Consider the following 27,500-nt stretch of genomic DNA (forward strand, 5'->3'; position numbering starts at 1 on the left):
ACCACAAAGAGACTCTAAAGGACCACAAAGAGACACTAAACGACCACAAAGAGACTCTAAACAACCACAAAGAGACACTAATCGACCATAAAGAGACACTAATCGACCACAAAGAGACTCTAAACGACCACAGAGAGACATTAAACGACCACAAAGAGACACTAAAGGACCACAGAGAGACACTAAAGGACCACAGAGAGACACTAAACAACCACAGAGAGACCCCTGATCGAACCATCCAGTGATCAATAACTATATTGATTAGCACAGACTCACTCCACAGACCTGATCCATGTCGCTATGGGAGCCCACTAGAATCAGAACATACCTGATTCTGCTGTTTCGCTCTGTGTTTGTCAGAACCGAGCAGCTGTTAATAAAGTTCCCTGTGTTTGTAGTGGACTACGCCCGTCCGGTCATCATCCTGGGGCCGACCAAAGACCGGGTCAACGACGACCTGCTGTCCGAGTTCCCGGACAAGTTTGGCTCCTGCGTCCCTCGTAAGTGTTGTTAAAGCTGAGAACATGACGTGGGCAAACAGGAAGTGATGTCACTGCCTCTGTCCGCAGACACGACTCGCCCTCAGAGGGACTACGAGGTCGACGGGCGGGACTACCACTTTGTGTCGTCACGGGAACAGATGGAGCGGGACATCCAGTCCCACCGCTTCATCGAGGCGGGGCAGTACAACAACCACCTGTACGGGACGTCGGTGCAGAGCGTCCGACAGGTGGCCGAGCAGGTGAGACGCGGCGGTTACCGTGGTGATGTGTGTCGGAGCTGGAGGCGGCTGGGCGATCAGCTGACGGCGGTTTGTCTCACCAGGGGAAACACTGCATCCTGGACGTGTCGGCCAACGCCGTGAGGAGGCTGCAGGCGGCTCAGCTCCAACCCGTCGCCATCTTCATCCGCCCGCGCTCCCTGGAGAACATCCTGTAAGTCCTCCGTGAGGTCACCAGTGAGGTCACCAGTGAGGTCATCAGTGAGGTCACCAGTGAGGTCATCAGTGAGGTCACCAGTGAGGTCATCAGTGAGGTCACCAGTGAGGTCCTCCTTGAGGTCACCAGTGAGGTCACCAGTGAGGTCCTCCTTGAGGTCCTCCTTGAGGTCACCAGTGAGGTCACCAGTGAGGTCACCAGTGAGGTCACCAGTGAGGTCATCAGTGAGGTCAACAGTGAGGTCCTCCGTGAGGTCCTCCTTGAGGTCACCAGTGAGGTCATCAGTGAGGTCACCAGTGAGGTCACCAGTGAGGTCATCAGTGAGGTCACCAGTGAGGTCACCAGTGAGGTCCTCCGTGAGGTCACCAGTGAGGTCACCAGTGAGGTCATCAGTGAGGTCACCAGTGAGGTCACCAGTGAGGTCCTCCGTGAGGTCACCAGTGAGGTCACCAGTGAGGTCATCAGTGAGGTCACCAGTGAGGTCACCAGTGAGGTCCTCCTTGAGGTCCTCCTTGAGGTCATCAGTGAGGTCATCAGTGAGGTCACCAGTGAGGTCCTCAGTGAGGTCACCAGTGAGGTCAGTGAGGTCCAGTGAGGTGAGGTCATCAGTGAGGTCATCAGTGAGGTCCTCCGTGAGGTCACCAGTGAGGTCACCAGTGAGGTCATCAGTGAGGTCATCAGTGAGGTCACCAGTGAGGTCATCAGTGAGGTCCTCCGTGAGGTCATCAGTCATCAGTGAGGTCATCAGTGAGGTGTGTGTGTAATGTGTGTGTGTGAAATGTGTGTGTGTGTGTGTGTGTGTGTAATGTGTGTGTGTGTGTGTGTGTGTGTGTGTGTGTGTGTGTGTGTGTGTGTGTGTGTGTGTGTGTGTGTGTGTGTGTGTGTGTGTGTGTAATGTGTGTGTGTGTGTGTAATGTGTGTGTGTGTGTGTGTGTGTGTGTGTAATGTGTGTAATATGTGTGTAATGTGTGTGTGTGTAACGTGTGTGTGTAATGTGTGTGTGTGTGTATTCAGGGATCTGAACAAGCGTCTGTCGGAGGATCAGGCGAGGAAAGCTCTGGATCGAGCGATCAAACTGGAACAAGACTTCCTGGAGTGTTTCACAGGTAAAAACAATCTTCATACAGGTGAGAGGAACGCTATGGTGTCACTGTGATGCTAACTGTGTGTGTGTGTGTGTGTGTGTACAGGTGAGAGGAACGCTATGGTGTCACTGTGTGTGTGTGTGTGTGTGTGTGTGTGTGTGTGTGTGTGTGTGTGTGTGTGTGAGCAGCCATCGTGCACGGCGACAGCTTCGAGGAGGTCTACCACCAGGTCAAAGGGGTCATCGAGGAGCAGAGCGGCCCGTACATCTGGGTTCCTGCTCGAGACAGACTCTGATTGGCTGCAGCCAGCGATAGACCCGTCTCCATGGAAACGCTTTTCCCCCCCCCCTCTCCTCCTCCTCCAGCGGTGTCACATGATGGAGGCAGGCGTTTGTCTTTTTACCGTTTCTTTTCTTTCTACGCGATGACGAGCAAGCACGTGATTGGATGGATGCTGTAGCCGCGGCAACCAAGAGATGTGTTTCTTTAAGATGGACCTGTCTGTCTCTCCATCTGTCTCTGAGGAGGAGACGCAGAGAGACAGATGGTTAATTGATTGATTGATTGATTGATTGATTGATTGATTGATTGATTGATTGATTGATTGATTGATTGATTGATTGATTGATTGATTGATCCTGTATTAACCATAAATAAGGAATCAGGACTGTAGAGTTCAGTTGGTAATGAAGTATTTATATTATACTATTTATTTAATGATTTATCTATTTATTTATTTATTTATGTGATGTGATGTGTGTGTGTGTGTGTGTGTGTGTGTGTGTGTGTGTGTGTGTGTGTGTGTGTGTGTGTGTGTGTGTGTGTGTGTGTGCGTGCGTATGGTGTGTGTGTGTGTGGGTGTGCGTTTGTGTGTAGTGTACATAAAGACTTGTGTGACTGTAAATAAAACTATGGGGCTCAAACACACAGTCTATTCAGGGCTTAAAGTATCAAACACTAGACAACAATACCCACAATCCCCCTCTGCCCCCTCTGCTATATCTGGACTACAACACCTACAATCCCTTTCTGTCTGGACTACAACACCTACAATCCCCTTCTGTCTGGACTACAACGACTACAATACCCTTCTGTCTGGACTACAACGACTACAATACCCTTCTGTCTGGACTACAATGACCAAAATATCTTTTTGTCTGGACTACAACCACTACAATACCCTTCTGTCTGGACTACAACGACTACAATACCCTTCTGTCTGGACTACAATGACCAAAATATCTTTTTGTCTGGACTACAATACCTACAATCTGTTGCAGTGGACAGTTTTTGCTAAGCAGCAACAAGGAGGTCAACCTGAAACTGAACACTTCCCTTTTTAGACTGTAAAAGGCTATGGACTACATTACCCACAGTTCCCTGCTCCAGTCAAGGATTCCACCACCAACAAGTATCTTCAGCACAAACGGACTACATCACCCATTCCCAGATACAGATCTTCTAGCCACAATCCCTGGCTTTGGAGCTCTGATGGACTACAGTCCCCATGATTCCCTGCTCCCTGACAGGACCAGGACCTTCAGAATCAGCTGAGGGGCGGGGCTAAAGGTGGGGGGGTCTGTCCTGACTCCACAACCCACAATGCTCCTGAACTGGTTTGTGGTGGTTCCAGTGGGTTTTTTAGACTAAATATCAGGGTCATGTGAATAATTATTATAATTATTATAATAAAAATAATCCTAATTATTGAAGATGTAATATCATCACACACACACACACACACACACACACACACACACAGCGGGGTTACCTGAGGTCGTCTTTTCTTTCTGAGCACTGACAGAAACACTTTAATAAACTTATATCTGAATATTTATTAGCCTGTGACACACACACACACACACACACACACACACACACACACACAGGCTGTTGGCTTGTTGTATTATGAAATAACTAGTTCTAAATGAAATTCAAATATTGAAATAAATTCCTTATAAAAGCTGAATGTGAGTGATCTGTTTGATTGGTTTGCTGATGATATGTTGAGGTGTGAAGGGAGGGAGATCTTAACTGATAACAGCATAAAGGAGCTAGCGTGCTAGGCTAGCTACCTGGGCTCACCTGTCCCCTCCTCATTGGTTGACACTGGAAATTCAGAAATCCACAGTTTAAAATCGACGGAGAATCTGAATGAAGGCTTTGGTGATCAAACAAAAGGAACCACACACACTCCTCACACACACTCCTGTGTGGCGTACCTCAGTCTGGAATCAAACCCGCGGCTCCTCATTGGCTGTCAGAGTCCTTCACTGGACCATCTCCCTCACTGAGCAACAACCAGAGAGACCAATAAGAAACGCAGAGAAACAAAACATTAAAGAAACTGAAATTGACCGTTGACTTCTTTTCTACCCTCTGTGTCTCATGCTAGGTGGGCTACATTACTATTATCATATTGTTATAGGCATTCATGATTACCATTGACTTCTTTTCCTCCCACCATGTCTTATCTTAGGTGGGTTATATTGCTAGTATATTAATATTCTGCTTGAGCTGCATCTGTGTTCATGTTTACCATTGACTTCTTTTCGACCCTCTGTGTCTCATGCTAGCTGTATTATATTCCTATTATGATATTGTTCTGTTCATTCATGTTCACCATTGACTTCTTTATTGTACCTCTGGTAACAGGTGTTTAGGCAGTGGTACAGGGATGTACACATCATTAATACTCTGATCTCATAATCAGTCCACTGCTCACATGGACCAACAACAGTCAAACTACTCTCCACACCTTCATGTCTCCCAACAACCAGATGGAACATCTCACTCACCAACCGAGGTGCAGATCCTGAAACCAGACTCTGGACCTCCAGCCGATGCAGGAATCACAACCAGCAGAGACATCTTCACTGCAGGAATCACAGCCCACAGCAGCAGAGACATCTTCACTGCACGAATCACAACCAGCAGAGACATCTTCACTGCACGAATCACAACCAGCAGAGACATCTTCACTGCACGAATCACAACCAGCAGAGACATCTTCACAGCAGAGACATCTTCACTGCAGGAATCACAACCAGCAGAGACATCTTCACTGCAGGAATCACAACCAGCAGAGACATCTTCACTGCAGGAATCACAACCAGCAGAGACATCTTCACTGCAGGAATCACAACAGCAGAGACATCTTCACTGCAGGAATCACAACCAGCGTCACAACCAGCAGAGTGAAAACCCGTTAACGGGAGACCGGACTAGTTAAGAGTAATAAATAAACACATTCATTCAGAAAAAACATAAACTAAACTAAACAAACATGGAGAGTCAGTAATCATGTCAGTACTGGTGGTAATCAGTAATGATGTCAGTAATGATGTCAGTAATGATGTCAGTAATGATGTCAGTAATCATGTCAGTAATGATGTCAGTAATGATGTCAGTAATCATGTCAGTAATAATGTCAGTAATAATGTCAGTAATGATGTCAGTAATGATGTCAGTAATAATGTCAGTAATGATGTCAGTAATGTCAGTAATAATGTCAGTAATAATGTCAGTAATGATGTCAGTAATGATGTCAGTAATAATGTCAGTAATAATGTCAGTAATGATGTCAGTAATCATGTCAGTAATGATGTCAGTAATCATGTCAGTAATCATGTCAGGATGTTTGGATCTAACCAACCTGACATCAGCTGAGAGGAGACATCATGTTCAGGTGAAGCTCATCAGCTGATCATCATCCTGAAAGATGAAGACGAAACACTGACCTCTGGTGGAGTGGAGGAGTCATAACACAGGAGGCTTCATCATCACGCAGCTTCTCTGCTTGTGATTGGCCGATGAGTTCACCATGAAGATGACACTGATCAAACCGACCAGTAAAAGAAGAAGTTCAGTACCGGACCAGTTTATCCCAAAAGATGTAAAGAGATGTAAAGCAAGCTGCATTCTCTCTGCTGTCCACTAGGGGGCGACTCCTCTGGTTGTATAGAAGTCTATGAGAAAATGACTCTACTTCTCTCTTGATTTATTCCCTCAGTAAACATTGTAAACATGAGTTTATGGTCTCAATCTCTAGTTTCAAGTCTTCTTCAATACAGCATGATGTTCATTTAGTAAATGATGCTCCATTTAGAGTCAAACAGACCATAAAGCAGGGGATGCTTTAGGGCGGGGCTACACACTGATTGACAGGTCTTTACGTCACTCATCCTCAGTGCAGTTATGGTCTCGAGGCTTCATGAAACCAATGAGTCATGCCCTCAAATAAAGAATACCCTCTGCTGGATGAAGATACTTCACACAACAGGATGTAACTACTTCTCTCACTGGTGTACTGACAATAACCTGCTCCTTAACACTATAAAAACCAGAGAGATCATCGTGGACTTCAGGAGAACCAGGAAGACCACACCTCCCCCCCTCCACATAAACGGTGAGGAGGTGGAGGGTGTAAGTGAATCCACATCACAAAGGATCTGACATGGGCCCTTAGCACCTAAAAAACCTGGTGGAGAAAACCCAACAGAGGCTCTTCTTCTTCAGGAAACTCAAAGAAGCCAAACTCCCCTCTCAGCTCCTGGTCAACTTCTACAGGAGCCCCACAGAGTCAATCCTCTGCCACTGCGCCACCCTGTGGTACACCAGCTGCACAGCAGAGAGCCGGAGAGACCCGGGTAGTTAGAACAGCTCAGAGGATCGGAGGAACCAAACTCTGACTCTGGACACGGTTTATGCTAGCCGTCTCCACAAGAAGGCTAGCAACATCAGCAAGGACCCAGAACACCCAGAACACCCAGAACACCCAGAACACCCAGGACACCCAGAACACCCAGAACACCCAGAACACCCAGGACACCCAGAACACCCAGGACACCCAGAACACCCAGAACACCCAGAACACCCAGAACACCCAGAACACCCAGGACACCCAGAACACCCAGGACACCCAGAACACCCAGAACACCCAGAACACCCAGAACACCCAGAACACCCAGAACACCCAGGACACCCAGGACACCCAGGACACCCAGGACCCAGTGTGTCTGTCCCCCCATCAGGAGGAGGTACAGAACCATAACAACAACAAACAGACTGAGGAACAGCTTCTCCCCCAGAGCTGTGGCCTCCATCACCCCCCTTTGTTTTGGATTGTGTTGGCCTCTTGAACCGGTTCTCATAAACACTGTGTGTCCTTCATTTGTTACTGCATTGACGTCCACATTTCAAACCTCCATATGTTCTCAGTGTGATTGCAGCATTCACTTTAATATATGATGTGAAGATCCTCTTCACCAGTTTAGTTTCTAATTCAGCCATCACATTACTGCTGAAAGGTTTATCCAGAGCTTCTCTTTCAGTTTGATGCTCTGATCAACTCTGTTTTTTCCATTAGCCGTCTATGCTTTTCTCAGATCTTCTTAATCTTCGATATCCTTCAACCCAAATGCATCAGCCTCCATCTTTAACACTCCTATGCAGAGGTGCGTTCTCTGTTTGTGTTCCTTCAGACTCTCTTCTGGTTCCTTTAAATCCATGAAGAACCACCAACGTTGAAGACCAACCACGTGATCCACTTCTCCTTTATTTCTTAGCCCAGGTATTCTTCCTTTGTCTGAATCATGGTTTACCTGTAGTTTAGTCAAACAGACCATAAAGTTAATCCTCTCTAAAAGCAAGTCATCAACTCAGCATTAGTCCGGCATCCTTTTAGAATGTGGCTGCTTCACCTCAATCCTAGGTATTGGATTTATATATTCATATCAATAATTCTCTCTTTTAGAGGGATTATGCCTTATCTGAGCTTAGCATCACTACCTCTCTATTATACTACGTCATGATGGAGTCCAACCTCCAAAGACTTTCACTATTCTCTTCTTATGCATGTGTAATGAATCATTAATTATAATGAAGTCTTTTCTGATTGAAGTGATGCTGGATAGTTTGTGATCAATAATGCATCATATTTATTTATTCTATTTATGAGTCAAATATGATTCTGTAACATTTCTTTGTTAGGTTAGTGTAGTACTACAACGTATAGAAGTAGAAGTACACAGTGAGTAGTATACTGAGCTGCATATTGTTTAAGAGCTTTGGGGTCTTCTATTAGTTATTTGGGGGAACAGTGAGTTTAAATATTAGTCATATCAAAATAAATCTTTAACAGGTTGTTACCTTATCTAGCAGTTTGTGTGTTTCTGAACCTTAGTAGTCTTGGTAGTCGTAGTAGTCGTAGTAGTCGTAGTAGTCAGTGTGATTGTAGTAGTCTTAGTAGTCTTGGTAGTCTTAGTAGTCTTAGTAGTCTTAGTAGTCTTAGTAGTCTTAGTAGTCTTAGTAGTCTTAGTAGTCTTAGTAGTCTTAGTAGTCGTAGTAGTCTTGGTAGTCTTAGTAGTCGTAGTAGTCTTGGTAGTCGTAGTAGTCTTGGTAGTCTTAGTAGTCTTAGTGGTCTTAGTAGTCTTAGTAGTCTTGGTAGTCTTGGTAGTCTTAGAAGGAAGCTGTGAAGATGTTTGTATGAGCGGTTCTCCAGAAAGCTGAAACACCACAGACCCAACATTTAGCTCTGAACAGTCATGTGACGATGTCATGTGATCAGTAGCACTGCACTAGGATTGTTATATTTCATATATTAGAATGTTAATACTGATGGATCAATGCATGTCCCGTTCACTGGAGCTCATGAAGTTCTTTACTTCAGTCCAGTGGTTCCCAACATAGGGTTGGGCCCCTCCAAAGGGTCACCAGATAAATCTGAAGGGTCCTGACATGATTATTGGAAGAGAGAAGAAGAAACACACAATATTTATCTTGCACTTTTCTCTAAATGTTTGATTTTTAGAGACATAATGGAACATTTGGTCTCTTTGGGACTGGAAAAGTTATTTGAAGAAATGAAGTTTAGTTTTGTTTAGTTTTTTAATATCAAGTCTTTAAATTAAAGTTACTACAGCTGTCAGTTGTAGTGAAGTGAAATATCGAGTAAAGTACAAGAACCTCTAAACTGGACTTGGATACAGTACTTGAATAACACCACTAGCGTTTCATGCAGTCACTAAGAGTTTGTCAGTCTAACAGAAAAGCAGTGCGTCAACAAGCAGATGTTCCTTCTGTTGTCTTGAAGACGACAGCGCTTCTATAAGTGAAGAGAGATAGAACTTTAAAGAACCGTGTGTCTGAAGGCCGTGACCTTAACTCTGAGTGGATGGAGTGTGATTGTTATTTGAACAGAATCAGCAGCTCTCGGTGGATTCTGTTACCTTTGGACGGAGCAGTGCTCGTTGTTTCCCCGTTTCCAGTCTTTATGCTAAGCTAAGCTAACCAGCTGCTGGTTTTAGCTTCATTAGTTGTTGTAAGTTAGCATCTGTCCATGCTGAGATGCTTTTCATTCATAAACATTATACACAGACTAGATGGATACTTCACATGTGTTCAATGAATCCACAGCGTGTCAGAGTTGTCTTCTGGTTTATTGTGGTTAGAAAACGTCTCACTGCAGTAAAATATATGAATCTAACAATCACACAACCTGAGAGCCCCAAATCATTCAGAACACTGGATTACATTTGATTTGAAAGCAGAGTTATTGAGTCCGTTATGGATATAAGTGGCTGTTAAATATTGATTTCACACAGTAAAGCATCAAATCACATGTAGATGAAGCAGAGTTCACATCCAGCTGTGACACACCACAGTCCAGACTAAACCTGAGATCAGGTTTTAGACCAGCTGAGTATCAGAGTCCAGATCATGAGAGAATCAGGTGGTGAGCCGGTCCAGCAGGGGGCAGCACTGTCCGGGTGCTGAGCTGAAAACATGAAGCGGGTTGAAGCAGCTGCTGCTTTCATTCCATCTGACCAACAGCAGGACCAGGACCAGGACCAGGACCAGGACCAGGACCAGGGCCAGGCTCAGTTACTGGGAACCAGAATCCGTCCTGGTTTAAAGAACAGAACAGACGGGGGGGTGGGGGGGGGGGACATGAACATGAATGTTATTTTAGAGAAACAGCAGACAGGTTTCAGAGAGAGATACACTTCTTCCAGACTCTGAGGGTCCTGGTCTGTCCTCCTCTGAGTCTGGACTAAACTAAACCATGTTCTGACCTCTGGCCTTCCTCTTGTAGTAGATGAATCCAGCCAGAGATAAGGTCAGACCCAGGATCAGTCCTGACGCTCCGATGGCGATCTTGTTTCTCTCAGACTCGGGCATGGACGGGTCTGAGGACAGACAGGTAGACAGGTTAGCAGAGAGACAGGTTAAGAGACAGACAGGTAGACAGGTTAAGAGACAGACAGGTGAGCAGAGAGACAGGTTAAAGACAGGTAGACAGGTTAGACAGGGTTAAGAGACAGACAGGTAGACAGGACAGGTTAGAGACAGTAGACAGGTTAGCAGAGAGACAGGTTAAGAGACAGGTAGACAGGTTAGCAGAGAGACAGGTAGACAGGTTAGCAGAGAGACAGGTTAAGAGACAGGTAGACAGGTTAAGAGACAGGTAGACAGGTTAAGAGACAGGTAGACAGGTTAGCAGAGAGACAGGTAGACAGAAGACAGGTAAGACAGGTTAAGAGACAGGAAGACAGGTTAAGAGACAGACAGGTAGACAGGTTAGCAGAGAGACAGGTTAAGAGACAGGAAGACAGGTTAAGAGACAGACAGGTAGACAGGTTAGCAGAGAGACGGGTTAAGACACAGGTAGACAGGTTAGCAGAGAGACAGGTAGACAGGTTAGCAGAGAGACAGGTTAAGAGAGACAGGTTAAGTTAGCAGAGAGACAGGTAGACAGGAAGACAGACAGGTTAAGAGACAGGTAGACAGGTGAGCAGACAGACAGGTATTTACCCCAGTCAGTAACCAGAGGTTTACTCAGACTCATGTGCTCCACCACACAGGAGATCTTCTCTCCAGACCTGCTGACACACAAACCAACTCATCAGCGTTACACCCTGAACCTGGACCTGGACCTAACTGGACCTGGACCTGGACCTGGACCTGGACCCTGGACCTGGACTAACTGGACCTGGACCTGGACCTGGACCTGGACCTGGACCTAACTGGACCTGGACCTGGACCTACTGGACCTGGACCTACTGGACTTTGGGTGGACCCACCTGGGCTTGTACTCCAGGTGAGACCTGGACCTGGTAGTACCAGTCCCCTGGACCTGCCAGCTCATCGGTGGAAGTGACCCCTGGCGGTCTCCGGCTCTCCGTCTCGGAGCCATCTCACTATGATCTTCTGAGGGTAGAAGTCGAATCTTCTGAGGGTAGACGCTGCAGACCAGCATGCATGGACGAATCTTTACCACCAGGGGGCGTCACCGAGTGCAGTCTGACGTAGGGCGGAGCTGCAACACACGTTATGATGATGGTGAGTATTGATACTATTGATCATATTAAGAGTCTTATTAAGAGTTCTTAATGATTCTCTTTCATTTCTCAGTAGTTTGATACAAAGTTCTCGTTGTTCCTTCAGGACTGGGAGTCATGGTAACAAGCAGAGCAGCAAACTGGTCCAGCTGGTCTGAGTTCAGGTCTTCAGTCTTCAGCTGATAAATGTTGAGTTTCTATTTATGTTCAGTGAAGTTCTGTCAACTTTACATCTGTTTCTGACCACTGATTAAAACCAGACTTTATTATTTATTCTGATTAAAACCAGACTTTATTTATTTATTCTGATTAAAACCAGACTTTATTATTTATTCTGATTAAAACCAGACTTTATTTATTTATTCTGATTAAAACCAGACTTTATTATTTATTCTGATTAAAACCAGACTTTTATTTATTCTGATTAAAACCAGACTTTATTATTTATTTATTATTTATTCTGATTAAAAAGACTTTATTATTTATTCTGATTAAAACCAGACTTTATTATTTATTTATTTACTTTATTTCTGATTAAAACCAGACTTTATTATTTATTAAAACCAGACTTTATTATTTATTTGATTTACTTTATTATTTATTCTGATTAAAACCAGACTTTATTATTTATTCTGATTAAAACCAGACTTTATTTATTTATTATGATTAAAACCAGACTTTATTATTTATTCTGATTAAAACCAGACTTTATTTATTTATTCTGATTAAAACCAGACTTTATTATTTATTCTGATTAAAACCAGACTTTATTATTTATTCTGATTAAAACCAGACTTTATTATTTATTCTGATTATCTGATTAAAACCAGACTTTATTATTTATTATGATTAAAACCAGACTTTATTTATTTAATCTGATTAAAACCAGACTTTATTTATTTATTTATTTATTTTATCTGATTAAAATGATTAAAACCAGACTTTATTGATTAAAACCAGATTTATTTATCTGATTAAAACCAGACTTTATTTATTTAATCTGATTAAAACCAGACTTTATTATTTTCTGATTATTTATTATTTAATTGATTAAAACCAGACTTTATTTATTTATTCTGATTAAAACCAGACTTTATTTAATCTGATATTTAATCTAAAACCAGACTTTATTTATTTGATCTGATTAAAACCAGACTTTATTTTATTTATTTAAAACCAGACTTTATTATTTAATCTGATTAAAACCAGACTTTATTATTTAATCTGATTAAAACCAGACTTTATTATTTATTCTGATTAAAACCAGACTTTATTTATTTAATCTGATTAAAACCAGACTTTATTATTTATTCTGATTAAAACCAGATTTAATCTGATTAAAACCAGACTTTATTTATTTAGTCTGATTAAAACCAGACTTTATTCATTTAGTCTGATTAAAACCAGACTTTATTTATTTAGTCTGATTAAAACCAGACTTTATTATTTAGTCTGATTAAAACCAGACTTTAACATTTTTAATTAAATGAGCAGCAGGTGGAGACATAAACACAAATATATAATCTATGTATGATATCTGTCGTTTTACATTAAAGTTAAATTGCTACATTTATGTAAATAGATTCATCAGATTTACATAATATGTTGATGTGATGACGTCACAGTTTAAATAAAGAAACTTAAAATAAGTTTAAGGGTTGATCAAGAACTGAAACATTAAAAGAACATCATTGATTAGGTATTAGTATTAGTATCAGTTGTAGTAGCTGAGCTTCACCACCAGGTGGAGACAGAGACGTTTGAGAGAATATGTCTGATTTATTAATTTATATAATGTTTGAACAACTTCATTTAAATCTAAGGATTCAAATCTACTGTGTGAAGATGAAATAATTCTTATTAATGATGATAATAAAAACGAGATTAGTAAGTCATGATAATAATAATAATAATAATAATAATAATAATAATAATAATAATATTGATAATATTAATAATAACATATCACTAATTATAATAATAATAACATAATAATGATAATAATAATAATGTCACTCAAACTCAAACTCACCTGACTTAGTCAGAGCAGCGTCGTAGTCAATCTGAATGTTGTGTACACAGACTCTCTCCTTCTCAGCCTTCTCCTGAGCCAGTAATGAAGGATCATTGTTCCAGTACTCAGCGTTCTTCACTCCGTACTCAGTGAATCCTACATACTTCCCCACACTGCTGCTGAACCTGGTGTACTCCAACTTGTTGTAATAATAAGAGTCTGATGAACTCGATGTCTTTAGGATCAGAGGAGTTAAAGACACAATGGGTCACTCTGGCTTCCATGAATCCATCTGAAGAAGAACAAAGAGACTCAGTGAGAAACTACTGATCACTGATCACTGATCAATACACTGATCAATGATACACTGATCACTGATCAGTGATCAGTGATATTGATCAGTGATCAGTGTAGTGATCAGTGATCAGTGTGATCAGTGATCAGTGATCAGTGTAGTGATCAGTGATCAGTGTATTGATCAGTGATCAGTGATCAGTGATCAGTGTATTGATCAGTGATCAGTGTAGTGATCAGTGATCAGTGTAGTGATCAGTGTAGTGATCAGTGTAGTGATCAGTGATCAGTGTCAGTGATCAGCGTGTGATCAGTGAAGTGGAGGGTGATCAGTGATCAGGATGATCAGTGATCCTCTGTGACCTGACAGTGATCAGTGATCAAAGTGATCAGTGATAAAAGCAGTGTAGTGATCAGTGATCAGTGTAGTGATCACCTGTGATCAGGTGACAATCAGTGATCAGTCTGTGTGGATCAAGTGATCAGTCAGGAGGTATAGGATCAGTGATCAGTAATATTGATCAGTGTAGTGTCAGTGTAGTGATCCTACCTGCAGCGTGGAGGCCGATGAAGAGGAGGGAGAAGAGGAGAAAGGATGAAGCCATGTTCCTCTGTTGACCTGACAAACACTCACAAAGTCTCAGTGAGAGCTGCTGTTAAAAGCAGAGGACAGATCACATGACCCACATCGTCATCATCACTATCACCTGTTACCAGGCAGACAATCAGAGCAAAGTCTGCTGCTGGAGCTCAAACACACAGTCAGGAGGTTATAGGTTATATCCTTATGATTAGTCTTATTAATAACACTATATATTATTATTATTAATAATTACTATACATAGCATTATTATTATTATTATTAATAACACTATACATGTTAGCATTATTATTATTATTATTATTATACGTGTTAGCATTATTATTATTATTATTATTATTATTAACATTTATTTTAGTAGAAAATGTTCAGAATTATTATTATTATTATTAAGTTTAGTTTATTTATAGTTTAGTTTATTTAGTTTAGTTTAGTTTAGTTTATTTAATTTTTATTTATTTTATTTATTTTATTTATTTTATTTATTTTATTTATTTTATTTATTTAATTTATTTAATTTTATTTATTTTATTTATTTTATTTATTTTATTTTAGTTTATTATTATTATTATTATTATTATAATTTTAGTTTATATTTTATTTAGTTTAGTTTGTTTATATGTTAGCATTATTATTATTATTTTATTTTATTATTATTATTTTATTTATTATAGCATTATTATTATTAATTTATACATGTTACATTTTATTATACATATTTTAGCAGTTTATTTTATTTATTATTAGTTTAGTTTATTAGTTTATTTATTATTATTATTATTATTTAACACTATACATTTTATTTATTTTATTATTATTATTATTATTATTATTTTATTAACACTATACATGTTAGCATTATAATTATAATTATTATTATTATTAACACATTTATTTTAGTAGAAAATGTTCAGAATAAAAGTTTGTGTTTGCGTTTATTTGTGTTAGTGTGTGTCTTAATTTGCAGAATTGAAAATATAAAAACATAACATAGATAAATAATATCACAGTGCACTGGGCTCATTTGAAGCCTCCACATATATAATATGAAACAATCACAATACTATAACGAATACTAAAATAATATACATTATGCTATGAAGTATGGTTGAAAAAAGCATTTTTACAAGATTTATAACAACAATACATTATAAATAACAAGAAAACAAAGGAAAAAAAAATGCAATGAGTGTGAGATGTGTGTGTGTGTGTGTGTGTGAGTGTGTGTGTGTGAGTGTGTGTGTGTGTGTGTGTGTGTGTGTGTGTGTGTGTGTGTGTGTGTGTGTGTGTGTGTGTGTGTGTGTGTGTGTGTGTGTGTGTGTGTGTGTGTGTGTGTGTGTGTGTGTGTGTGTGTGTGTGTGTGTGTGTGTGTGTGTGTGTGTGTGTGTGTGTGTGTGTGTGTGTGCGTGTGAGAATAAGTGTGTGTGTTTGATTTCTGCATTTACACAGACGTCCCTCTGAATGCAACAACTACAGATAAAAATACAAACTGAAACAAGGAATACATATAATACATATAATACATATAATACATATAATACATATAATACATATAATAATAAAGTACATATAATTATAAAAAGGAAAGTAAGGTTAGAAAACAGGGGTAAGGTTGTCTTTTTATTTTGAAACTTTTTATAGACGAAGTGTAAAAAGCCATTCCATAATCTGGTTCCCGAAATCTTATCGATAACTGACCTCTGAAGTAAATCATTTATGAGGATGAAGATCTGAAGATGACGAGTTGAGTCAGAATGAACCTGTGAAGTTGCTTTAAAGAAGGTCTTGAAATGTTCAGGAATATTTCCTTCACCCAAAAATATTGATACATAAAAACACAAATTTGAAAAATATTGATTTCTGAAACAGAGGAGCAGATGAGATGTGACTCTGATCGGGTAGCAATCCTAACAAAACGTTTCTGAAGGACCATATATATTTATATCTATAAATATATCTTATTATGTAAAGAGACAAAGAGCTCTGAGAGCCTGGCTGGTTAAAGAGGTCCAGCAGAAAGCTCCTCCAGCAGAAAGCTCCTCCAGCAGAAAGCTCCTCCAGCAGAAAGCTCCTCCAGCAGAAAGCTCCTCCAGCAGAAAGCTCCTCCAGCAGAAAGCTCCTCCAGCAGAAAGCTCCTCCAGCAGAAAGCTCCTCCAGTCTCTCAGTTTGTGTTGAGATCTTCATCCTCTCTGTTGCAGCTCTGAACATTCAGATGAATATTCTGAGAGTCTGTTATATAATAAATAAGAAATAAATCACTTGAAGACATTTCAGGGTTTTCTCACTTTATTTCTCACAGGAAATGAAAAGGTTTAACTCCACCAGAGATGACATCACTGCTTCATGAAGATCTGATTGGCTGCTTTGAAACAACGACTGAGCTCAACTTTATGAAAGAAGCCGTTTGTGATTATTATAAAGATACAGAAGTCATAACTGTGATCGGCCAATCAGAGGAGAGCTAGCTGATCAACTCTACACATGTGACCTTTATTTCAAAATAAGAGCGCGCTGATTTAAAGACAGATTCATTCAATCATAAGAACAAGAAGAAGAAGAATCAGAGTTATGAGGAAGAGAGAACAACATGATGAGTCATCAGGATCACAGGATCATCAACCAATCAGCTGCACTCGTTTCCTTTGATGAGGAAGAAGGTTCCAGCAGCAACGCCGAGGAGGCCGACAGTGAGACCGACTCCACAGAACACAGCAGGTCCAACGCTGGGCGGAGTCACCTCCACATCTGGAGACAGAAAACACAGAGACGTTAGCTCCACCTGCACATCTGGAGCTCCACCTCCACAGGTTAAGCTCCACCTCCACATCTGGAGAGGTCCACATCTGGAAGCTCCACCTCCACATCTGGAGAGGTTAGGTTAGGCTCCACCTCCACATCTGGAGAGGTTAAGCTCCACCTCCACATCTGGAGAGGTTAAGCTCCACCTCCACATCTGGAGAGGTTAAGCTCCACCTCCACATCTGGAGAGGTTAAGCTCCACATCACCTCCACATCTGGAGACGTTAAGCTCCACCTCCACATCTGGAGACAGAACTGAGCTGTTGTTTGTTGTGAAGATGTTAATAAAGTTTTCTCACCCCAGAACCTGGTCAGCGGCTGGTCCAGGGCCAGATGTTTCACCGTACAGCCGTAGATGTCTCCCAGCTGTGGGATGAACTCCAGTGAGGAGAACTGGTTGTAGGTTCCGTCTTTGTTGATGAAGGGAACGTTGGTTCTGCTTCCTTCAGTGACGTTCTGCTGGTTCTTGGTCCAGGAGAACATCACAGGAGCAGGAAAGAAACCAGTCACATGACAGATGAGGGTGTTCTTCTCTCCCAGTTCTGCGTTGTCTCTGGTGTAGATCACCGGACTGGAAGGAGGATCTGAACAGAACACAGCTCTTATGAAAGATGAATATGATGAATGGTTAGTTTGATGAGTGAAACGCTCTCCTTCTGATTATTATTATGAGTCATTCCAACATCTGGCTGTTTGCTTGTTGTTCAGACTGTCAGCAGACAGACAGCGTGGCTCACTGAGGAGAAGAGAGTCGATCTAAGAATCAGGATGGAGTCGGATTGTTGTTGTTGTTCTTAGAGGAACGCTGGCTTCTTGTTCTTTAATCAACAATAAATATTAAAATCTAAGTTTTGTCTGAAGTGTAAACAAAATAAATCAAATATCAGCAGCTTAATGAACACATGAAAGCTAATCAATAAAGTGATTTCATGAAGCTGCTGTTATTTACTTTTATGTTCAATAAAGTTTATTTTATTGACAACAGGAAGTCAGACGTTAAGAGTTTAAACAGCTGAAGACACAAATAATAAATAAACAAGTGTTAGTGTTTACCTCGTTCCAGTGGGAAGTCCTTGAAGGGTTTAACATGATTTTTCAGGTTCTGTTTGCAGATCTCTACATTAGCCACAGCTTGTTCATAAGTTCCTTCTACATAACTAGTATGATCCATGAAACTGGGCTGAGGTTCGACTCCTGTCTTGTGTTTGAAGTCAGCGAACCAAATCACTTCACCATCCAGAGCGTACATGTCCTCTCCATCAGAGTCTGAACAGCCAAGAACAGCAATGTCCTCATGTAGACCTGAAGAGAAAACACAAGGTTCATCTTCACAAGGTTTGTTTGTTGTTCAGACTGTTAGTAAACAAACTGGCTGACTGTTGTTCAGACTGTTAGTAAACAAACTGACTGTTTGTTGTTCAGACTGTTAGTAAACAAACTGACTGTTTGTTGTTCAGACTGTTAGTAAACAAACTGACTGACTGACTGTTTGTTGTTCAGACTGTTAGTAAACAAACTGACTGACTGTTTGTTTGTTGTTCAGACTGTTAGTAAACAACTGACTGACTGACTGATTGTTTGTTGTTCAGACTGTTAGTAAACAAACTGACTGACTGTTTGTTGTTCAGACTGTTAGTAAACAAACGGATTGACTGTTTGTTGTTCAGACTGTTAGTAAACAAACTGACTGACTGACTGTTTGTTGTTCAGACTGTTAGTAAACAAACTGACTGACTGACTGTTTGTTGTTCAGACTGTTAGTAAACAAACTGACTGACTGACTGTTTGTTGTTCAGACTGTTAGTAAACAAACGGACTGACTGACTGTTTGTTGTTCAGACTGTTAGTAAACAAACTGACTGACTGACTGTTTGTTGTTCAGACTGTTAGTAAACAAAGACTGACTGACTGTTTGTTGTTCAGACTGTTAGTCAACAAACTGACTGACTGATTGTTTGTTGAGACTGTTAGTAAACAAACTGACTGACTGACTGTTTGTTGTTCAGACTGTTAGTAAACTCCGTAGACCTGAACCAGACTGACTGACTGTTTGTTGTTCAGACTGTTGTAAACAAACGGACTGACTGACTGTTGTTGAGTGAACCAGACTAGTGAGACAGAGACTTACCGTCAGCTGAGACTCTGAGGACACCAGAGAGACTGAAGACCACCATCACCTTCATCTTCATCACTTCATAGCTCTCTGTAGACCTGAACCAGACTGGAGACTCTGTAGACCTGAACCAGACTGAACTCAGACTGAACCAGACTGAGACTCTGTAGACCTGAACCAGACTGAGACTTAGACCTGAACCAGACTGAGACTCTGTAGACCTGAACCAGACTCATCAGACTCTGTAGACCTGAACCAGACTGAGACTCTGTAGACCTGAACCAGACTGGGACTCTGTAGACCTGAACCAGACTGAGACTCTGTAGACCTGTAGACCTGAACCAGACAGAAACAAAAGACCTGAAAGACTGAGACTCTGTAGACCTGTAGACCTGAACCAGACTGGGACTCTGTAGACCTGAACCAGACTGAGACTCTGTAGACCTGAACTCTGTAGAAACAGACTGAGATGCTCTTAGACCTGAACCAGACTGAGACTCTGTAGACCTGTAGACCTGTAGACCTGAACCAGACTGGGACTCTGTAGACCTGAACCAGACTGAGGAGGACTGACTGGATCTCCAGCAGCAGTGGATCTCTTACAAACTGAACCTCCAATCAGAGAGCAGAGTTGGTGTGATGTCATGAGTTGCCAGGTAAAGGAAGGCAGCTGCTCACATGAACTTTAATACACAGACATGAGGACAGCTGGAGACGACCCAATCAATAATCAATACTGCATTCATGGAGGCTTTTCAAAATAAAGCTGATTGATAAATGTAGGATTTTTTTCATAATATTGGGTTTTCAAAATAAGATCTTTAAATTCAGACGTTTCTTCAACATTTCAGATTTTACTGGATGATTATTGTTAATAAATGAAAACAAAAGATCAAAATAGTTTATAAAAATAAGTTAATGTATTGTTTACAAACAAATCAGTCAAATGTATTTACAGTTTATTTAAAGTTAAGTTTAGTCCAGAAGTCTGAATGTAGAAACGTTCTACTGATATGTATCATAAAGTCTTTATGAAGAAGAAGAGCAATGACGTCATGAATTGATTGATGAAGAGTTTAAATACATTAAACACATTAAACACATTAAATACATTAAACACATTAAATACATTAAACACATTAAACACATTAAACACATTAAATACATTAAACACATTAAACACATTAAATACATTAAACACATTAAATACATTAAATACATCAAACACATTAAATACATTAAATACATTAAACACATTAAACACATTAAACACATTGAATACATTAAATACATTAAACACATTTAATACATTAAATACATTAAACACATTAAATACATTAAATACATTAAATTAAATACATTAAACACATTAAACACATTAAATACATTAAACATTAAACATTAAATACATTAAACACATTAAACACATTAAATACATTAAATACATTAAAACATTAAATACATTAAATACATTAAATACATTAAACACATTAAATTACATTAAATACATTAAACACATTAAACACATTAAAACATTAAATACATTAAACATTAAATACATTAAATACATTAAACACATTAAAACACATTAAATACATTAAAACATTAAATACATTAAATACATTAAATACATTAAACACATTAAACACATTAAAACATTACATTAAACACATTAAAACATTAAACACATTAAACACATTAAAACATTACATTAAAACACATTAAATACATTAAATACATTAAAAACACATTAAATACATTAAATACATTAAACACATTAAATACATTAAACACATTAAACACATTAAACACATTAAACACATTAAACACATTAAACACATTAAACACATTAAACACATTAAATACATTAAATACATTAAACACATTAAACACATTAAACACATTAAATACATTAAACACATTAAACACATTAAACACATTAAACATTAAACAGTTTGATATTTATGAAACACATTTGAGTAAATGAACTGATGAATGAGTTGACAGTTAAAGGTCACATGACCTCAAACCTCTCTGTCTCTTGTCTGAACTGTAATTGATCATCGTCACTGAGATCAACTAATCAATGAGCTTCACTTTAATCACAAAACGAAATCAAACGTTTCTCCCAGACTTTGTTTTATTATTTTATCATTTATTACCAACACCTCACTTAATGAAGCTCTGTTGTTTCACTGTGAACTCCCTTCATGTTTCATATTTCATTCATAACCTCTCCTTGATTACATGAGGCTCTGACTCCACTGCCGCCTGAGGAACACACAGATGAAACGATAACGATGACTAACGTCTGCAGTGAACAGATGTTTGTTTTGATGAAGCTGAAGATGAAACTCTTCAAAGAACAGAGAAGCTTAAAACACGGCACACGTTTTCCTTCTGCTCTGATTTAACGTTTGGTGAACTTGTTTGTGTTTGTGTGTTCTGATATTTCCATTTCCATGAGAACCAGTCAGACCACACCATGCAGAACCAGTCAGACCACACCATGCAGAACCAGTCAGACCACACCATGCAGAACCAGTCAGACCACACCATGCCTTCAGTCTCTTGTCTGAACTGATCATTGATCAATTATTGATTGATAGTCCCTCTCTTTACTTTCACTTCCTGGTCAGCAGCCAATGAGAATAAAGCTGCTGCTCCGTCATCAGTTACCGGGTGAAGCAGCTCAGACTCCGGTCCAGATGTTGTGTCTCACACTCACACACATCTGGGAGTGTGTTTCTGTCTCACTGATGTCTGAACACAAGACCAGTTCAAACAGATGAACATCATTATTCTGCTTCCATGTTCTCTGATCAACGCCGTCTGTTCTCCTGTAGAACCCTAACGTTCCTCCTCTGTCCTCCAGAGAGAGGAGACCACGTCCACCTCCTCTGTCCTCACATCCTCTGTCCTCACATCCTCTGTCCTTAGACCCTCTGTCCTCACCTCCTCTGTCCTTACATCCTCTGTCCTCACCTCCTCTGTCCTCACCTCCTCTGTCCTTGTCCTCACGTCCTCTGTCCTTACACCCTCACATCCTCTGTCCTTACACCCTCACCTCCTCTGTCCTTAGACCCTCACATCCTCTGTCCTTAGACCCTCACCTCCTCTGTCCTTACACCCTCACATCCTCTGTCCTTAGACCCTCACCTCCTCTGTCCTTACACCCTCACATCCTCTGTCCTTACACCCTCACATCCTCTGTCCTTACACCCTCACATCCTCTGTCCTTACACCCTCACCTCCTCTGTCCTTACACCCTCACATCCTCTGTCCTTACACCCTCACATCCTCTGTCCTTAGACCCTCACATCCTCTGTCCTTACACCCTCACATCCTCTGTCCTTACACCCTCACATCCTCTGTCCTTACACCCTCACATCCTCTGTCCTTAGACCCTCACATCCTCTGTCCTTAGACCCTCACATCCTCTGTCCTTAGACCCTCACATCCTCTGTCCTTAGACCCTCACATCCTCTGTCCTTACACCCTCACATCCTCTGTCCTTAGACCCTCACCTCCTCTGTCCTTAGACCCTCACATCCTCTGTCCTTAGACCCTCACATCCTCTGTCCTTACACCCTCACATCCTCTGTCCTTACACCCTCACATCCTCTGTCCTTACACCCTCACATCCTCTGTCCTTACACCCTCACATCCTCTGTCCTTAGACCCTCACATCCTCTGTCCTTACACCCTCACCTCCTCTGTCCTTAGACCCTCACATCCTCTGTCCTTACACCCTCACATCCTCTGTCCTTAGACCCTCACATCCTCTGTCCTTACACCCTCACCTCCTCTGTCCTTAGACCCTCACATCCTCTGTCCTTACACCCTCACATCCTCTGTCCTTAGACCCTCACATCCTCTGTCCTTACACCCTCACCTCCTCTGTCCTTAGACCCTCACCTCCTCTGTCCTTACACCCTCACCTCCTCTGTCCTTACACCCTCACCTCCTCTGTCCTTAGACCCTCACATCCTCTGTCCTTACACCCTCACCTCCTCTGTCCTTACACCCTCACCTCCTCTGTCCTTACATCCTTCTCCAGGATGGACAGAAGTCAACAGATACAACACATTCAGTGTTTATGACATAAATGATTCATATAATCACAGTAGTAGCAGAGTAACCAAGGAAACAATAAGAACACTGATAATAACAGCAATGACTACAGTAGAATTATAATAATGATATATGGAATAGTATTATTAATGTGACTAATAATAATACTGATAATAATTATTATTATAATAATGATAATAATAATGATAATAATAATAATGATAATAATAATGATAATAATAATAATGATAATAATACTAATATTGATAATAATAATAATGATAATAATAATAATAATAATGATAATAATAATAATAATAACAATAATGATAATAATAATAATAATGATAATAATAATAATTATAATAATGATAATTATAATAATAATAATTACAATAATAATAATAATAATTATAATAATTACAATAATAATAATAATAATAATTACAATAATAATAATAATGGTAGTAGCAGATAAAACCATGATTTGAAGTAAACAAGATGAACTTTATTACTCTCGTTATTACTGTGAGTGTGATTTCACACTGAAGGACACAGTGAGCTGTAAAAACTTTATTGACACAAGAGGAGAAAGTGTCATGTGATCTCAGCAGCAGCGTCTCTGTTCAGCAGTTTGTTGTTTCGTTCTCTTTTCTCTGTTTTGTCGTCAGAAACCTGAACCAGCGTCTCTGGAAAGTCCCGACTCTTTACTTTCACTTCCTGTTCAGCAGCCAATCAGAAACAGAGCTGCAGATGAGTCATCAGTTACCAGGAGCAGAAGTTTGATGCTGAACATCAGAGAGAGAGAAGGAACTCATCCACCACCTACAGGTTGATCACGGTTCCTCCAGCTCCAGAAGGTGAAGCTCAGCGTACCTGAGCAGGTGATGAGGAACAGCTCATTAACATAAACTGATCACAAGGAGGTTCTTTCATTCTGCTGGGGGAACAAACTGAATACACAACAGATCAATAACATATCCAATATAACTGATCACCTAAACCTCAAGGACTCAGGGTACAAGAACTCCTCCCGCAGAAGTCTTCAAGGACCTCTCCGACCACCAGAACCTTCTCAGTTATCTTTAAATTGTTCTAAAGGACGTTTAGAACCTCCATATAGGATCTCCAGAGTTTCCTCAAAGACCCTTAGAGCCTCCTCAACCACCCCAAGGGCGTTCTCAAGGACCTCTGGAACCTTGTCAAGGACCTCTGGAACCTCCTCAAGGCCCCTAAAAGATCCTCAAACACCTTAAGAAACTTCTGCCTCAAGACGTAGACCTGTTAGCTGCAACTCTTTGTAGATGAACTCAGTGTTCAGCTCAGTTTGATGTGAAACAGTGTCCTCTGGTGGAGAAACTATATAACTTTATAAATATATATATATATATATAATATATATATATATATATATATATATATATATATATATATATATATATATATACACACACACATATATATATATATTTATATTTGTATCTCTGAAACAAACAACATGAACTTCATCAACATGGCCGCCGGCCTGCAGGTGTTGACCAGGTGAGAGTACAGCGGTTACATCTCAGTACCTTCTGATCTCTGGCTGCTCTGTTTTCTACAGGTGAGAGAGAGCTGACGACACACAACATCACTGCTGCACACACACATCAGGAAGTGGAGGAGAGGGTCATCAGAGTCACACACCTGAGAGAGAGACAGGTAAATACACACACCTGAGAGAGAGACAGGTAAATACACACACCTGAGAGAGAGACAGGTAAATGAGAGAGAGACAGGTAAATACACACCTGAGAGAGAGACAGGTGAATACACACACCTGAGAGAGAGAGACAGGTAAATACACACACCTGAGAGAGAGAGAGAGGTAAATACACACACCTGAGAGAGAGACAGGTGAATACACACACCTGAGAGAGAGAGACAGGTAAATACACACACCTGAGAGAGAGAGAGACAGGTAAATACACACACCTGAGAGAGAGACAGGTGAATACACACACCTGAGAGAGAGAGACAGGTAAATACACACACCTGAGAGAGAGAGAGAGGTAAATACACACACCTGAGAGAGAGACAGGTAAATACACACACCTGAGAGAGAGACAGGTAAATACACACACCTGAGAGAGAGACAGGTGAATACACACACCTGAGAGAGACACACACAGGTAAATACACACACCTGAGAGAGACAGGTAAATACACACACCTGAGAGAGAGACAGGTAAATACACACACCTGAGAGAGAGACAGGTAAATACACACACCTGAGAGAGAGAGACAGGTAAATACACACACCTGAGAGAGAGACAGGTAAATACACACACCTGAGAGAGAGAGAGACAGGTAAATACACACACCTGAGAGAGAGAGACAGGTAAATACACACACCTGAGAGAGAGACAGGTAAATACACACACCTGAGAGAGAGACAGGTAAATACACACACCTGAGAGAGAGACAGGTAAATACACACACCTGAGAGAGAGACAGGTAAATACACACACCTGAGAGAGAGAGACAGGTAAATACACACACCTGAGAGAGAGACAGGTAAATACACACACCTGAGAGAGAGACACACAGGTAAATACACACACCTGAGAGAGAGAGACAGGTAAATACACACACCTGAGAGAGAGAGACAGGTAAATACACACACCTGAGAGAGAGACCGCTCTTGAGCGGTACTCACAGCTAGTAGTACTAGTACCAGTACTCACAGCTCGTAGTACTAGTACCAGTACTCACCAGCTAGTAGTACTACCAGTACCAGTACTAGTACCAGCTCACAGTAGTACTAGTACCAGTACTCACAGCTAGTAGTACTAGTACCAGTACTCACAGCTAGTAGTACTAGTACCAGTACTCACAGCTAGTAGTACTAGTACCAGTACTCACAGCTAGTAGTACTAGTACCAGTACTCACAGCTAGTAGTACTAGTACCAGTACTCACAGCTAGTAGTACTAGTACCAGTACTCACAGCTCGTAGTACTAGTACCAGTACTCACAGCTAGTAGTACTAGTACCAGTACTCACAGCTAGTAGTACTAGTACCAGTGTTTGCAGCAGAGGACTGTGAGTGTGAGTGGAGTAACGAACCGTCAGTTCCATAATTTCAGAGATCGTGTAAGTTAATGAGACTTCCTCCGGGGAAAACACTGTCCTCCAGAACCAGTGAACATCCAGGGACAGGACATGGAGATCTTATAAGTACCTGGGTGTTCACCTGAACAATAAACTGGACTGGACTAATCACTCAAAGGCACTGTATAAAAAGGGTCAGAGCAGACTGTATCTGCTGAGGAGACTGAGGTCCTTCTTTGACTCTGTGGTGGCTTCAGCCATCTTCTATGCAGTGGTCTGCTGGAGCAGCAGCATGAACTTGAATAAACTAGTCAGGAAGGCCAGCAGTGTGCTGGGTGTCCACTGGATACGGTGGAGGTGGTGGGAGACAGGAGGGTGATGGCCAAGCTGTCATCCCTGATGAACAACACCTCTCACCCCATGCAGGACACTCTGGCAGCTCTGTGCAGCTCCTTCACCACCGGCTGCTCCACCCCCGGTGGTGAAGGAGAGGTACCGCAGGTCCTTCCTTCCTGCTGCTGTCAGGTTACACAACCAGCTCTGCTCCCAGCAGACCACATGACACAGGACAATAATACACTAATACACTAATACACTGATACACTAATACACTGTGCAATACAATAGTTATAATAGTTTCTGTCTGTATATATAATATTTAGTTATTGTGGATTCTTTTACTTATTTAATATTCTTTCCTGTTTTATTACTTATTTAAAATACTTGTTTTTTACTATCCTCTCCGCTGCTGTAATCCTGTAAACTCCCCCACTGAGGGACTAATAAAGGATTCTGATCTTATCTTATGCAGAAATATTGTCATGACCAGCTGCAGATGTTTTAGATCATCAATCATCTCACTTATTTCTTGGATATCAGGGAGCACATTAGATATAGAGACATCTGTAGGAATAAGATCCAGTGGATTAACATGACAAGCAGCAATATTGAGTCTTGACCAATATTTACAAAGAATTCATAACGTTTTAGATCTTTATCATTTAGATCGTCCAGAGAATGTTCACCATCCAGAGACTGAAGGAAGCTCTGGGCTCAGCATCTGATTCATTACTTCCCACGAGGTTTTAATATCTTTTGAACACACTGAAATATTATTTCTTTCTGATCTGATGGTCTGTTTGTATTTCT

The 27,500-nt window shown here is 40.6% G+C and overlaps 2 protein-coding genes, 2 long non-coding RNA genes and 1 pseudogene across 5 annotated transcripts in view; 2 read left to right on the forward strand and 3 right to left on the reverse strand.

Moving 5' to 3' along the window:
- LOC129093683 (disks large homolog 4-like) overlaps positions 1-2,365 on the forward strand; it is a 25,933-nt gene extending 23,568 nt beyond the window's left edge. Inside the window, 5 exon segments of the mRNA XM_054601772.1 lie at positions 399-500; positions 570-742; positions 826-935; positions 1,953-2,044; positions 2,212-2,365. Coding sequence (XP_054457747.1) covers positions 399-500; positions 570-742; positions 826-935; positions 1,953-2,044; positions 2,212-2,318 — 584 coding nt within the window. The 3' untranslated portion in view covers positions 2,319-2,365.
- A 7,078-nt stretch (positions 2,366-9,443) lies between these two features.
- Positions 9,444-14,292, reverse strand: LOC129093686 (H-2 class II histocompatibility antigen, I-E beta chain-like; annotated as a pseudogene).
- Positions 10,159-10,878, forward strand: LOC129093692 (uncharacterized). 2 transcript variants are annotated; one of them, XR_008531302.1, is made up of 4 exons: positions 10,159-10,290; positions 10,471-10,498; positions 10,579-10,722; positions 10,794-10,878. It is a non-coding gene; the product is annotated as an uncharacterized LOC129093692 (long non-coding RNA). The 2 variants fall into 2 exon arrangements; XR_008531303.1 differs by lacking the exon at positions 10,159-10,290 and having other exon boundaries at positions 10,386-10,498.
- A 2,249-nt stretch (positions 14,293-16,541) lies between the features above and the next one.
- Positions 16,542-18,386, reverse strand: LOC129093689 (rano class II histocompatibility antigen, B alpha chain-like). Its single transcript, XM_054601780.1, has 3 exons — positions 18,126-18,386; positions 17,372-17,656; positions 16,542-17,018 (listed from the first exon to the last, which is right to left on the reverse strand). The coding sequence occupies exons 1-3, from the start codon at positions 18,319-18,321 to the stop codon at positions 16,897-16,899; spliced, it is 603 nt and encodes a 200-aa protein (XP_054457755.1). The 5' UTR covers positions 18,322-18,386; the 3' UTR covers positions 16,542-16,896.
- Positions 18,387-19,425: 1,039 nt separating this feature from the next.
- LOC129093691 (uncharacterized) lies at positions 19,426-19,740 on the reverse strand. Its single transcript, XR_008531301.1, has 3 exons — positions 19,667-19,740; positions 19,570-19,629; positions 19,426-19,505 (listed from the first exon to the last, which is right to left on the reverse strand). It is a non-coding gene; the product is annotated as an uncharacterized LOC129093691 (long non-coding RNA).
- Positions 19,741-27,500: the final 7,760 nt, after the last annotated feature.

The sequence above is a fragment of the Anoplopoma fimbria genome, chromosome 7 (assembly GCF_027596085.1).
Source record: "Anoplopoma fimbria isolate UVic2021 breed Golden Eagle Sablefish chromosome 7, Afim_UVic_2022, whole genome shotgun sequence".
Classification (NCBI taxonomy): domain Eukaryota; kingdom Metazoa; phylum Chordata; class Actinopteri; order Perciformes; family Anoplopomatidae; genus Anoplopoma; species Anoplopoma fimbria.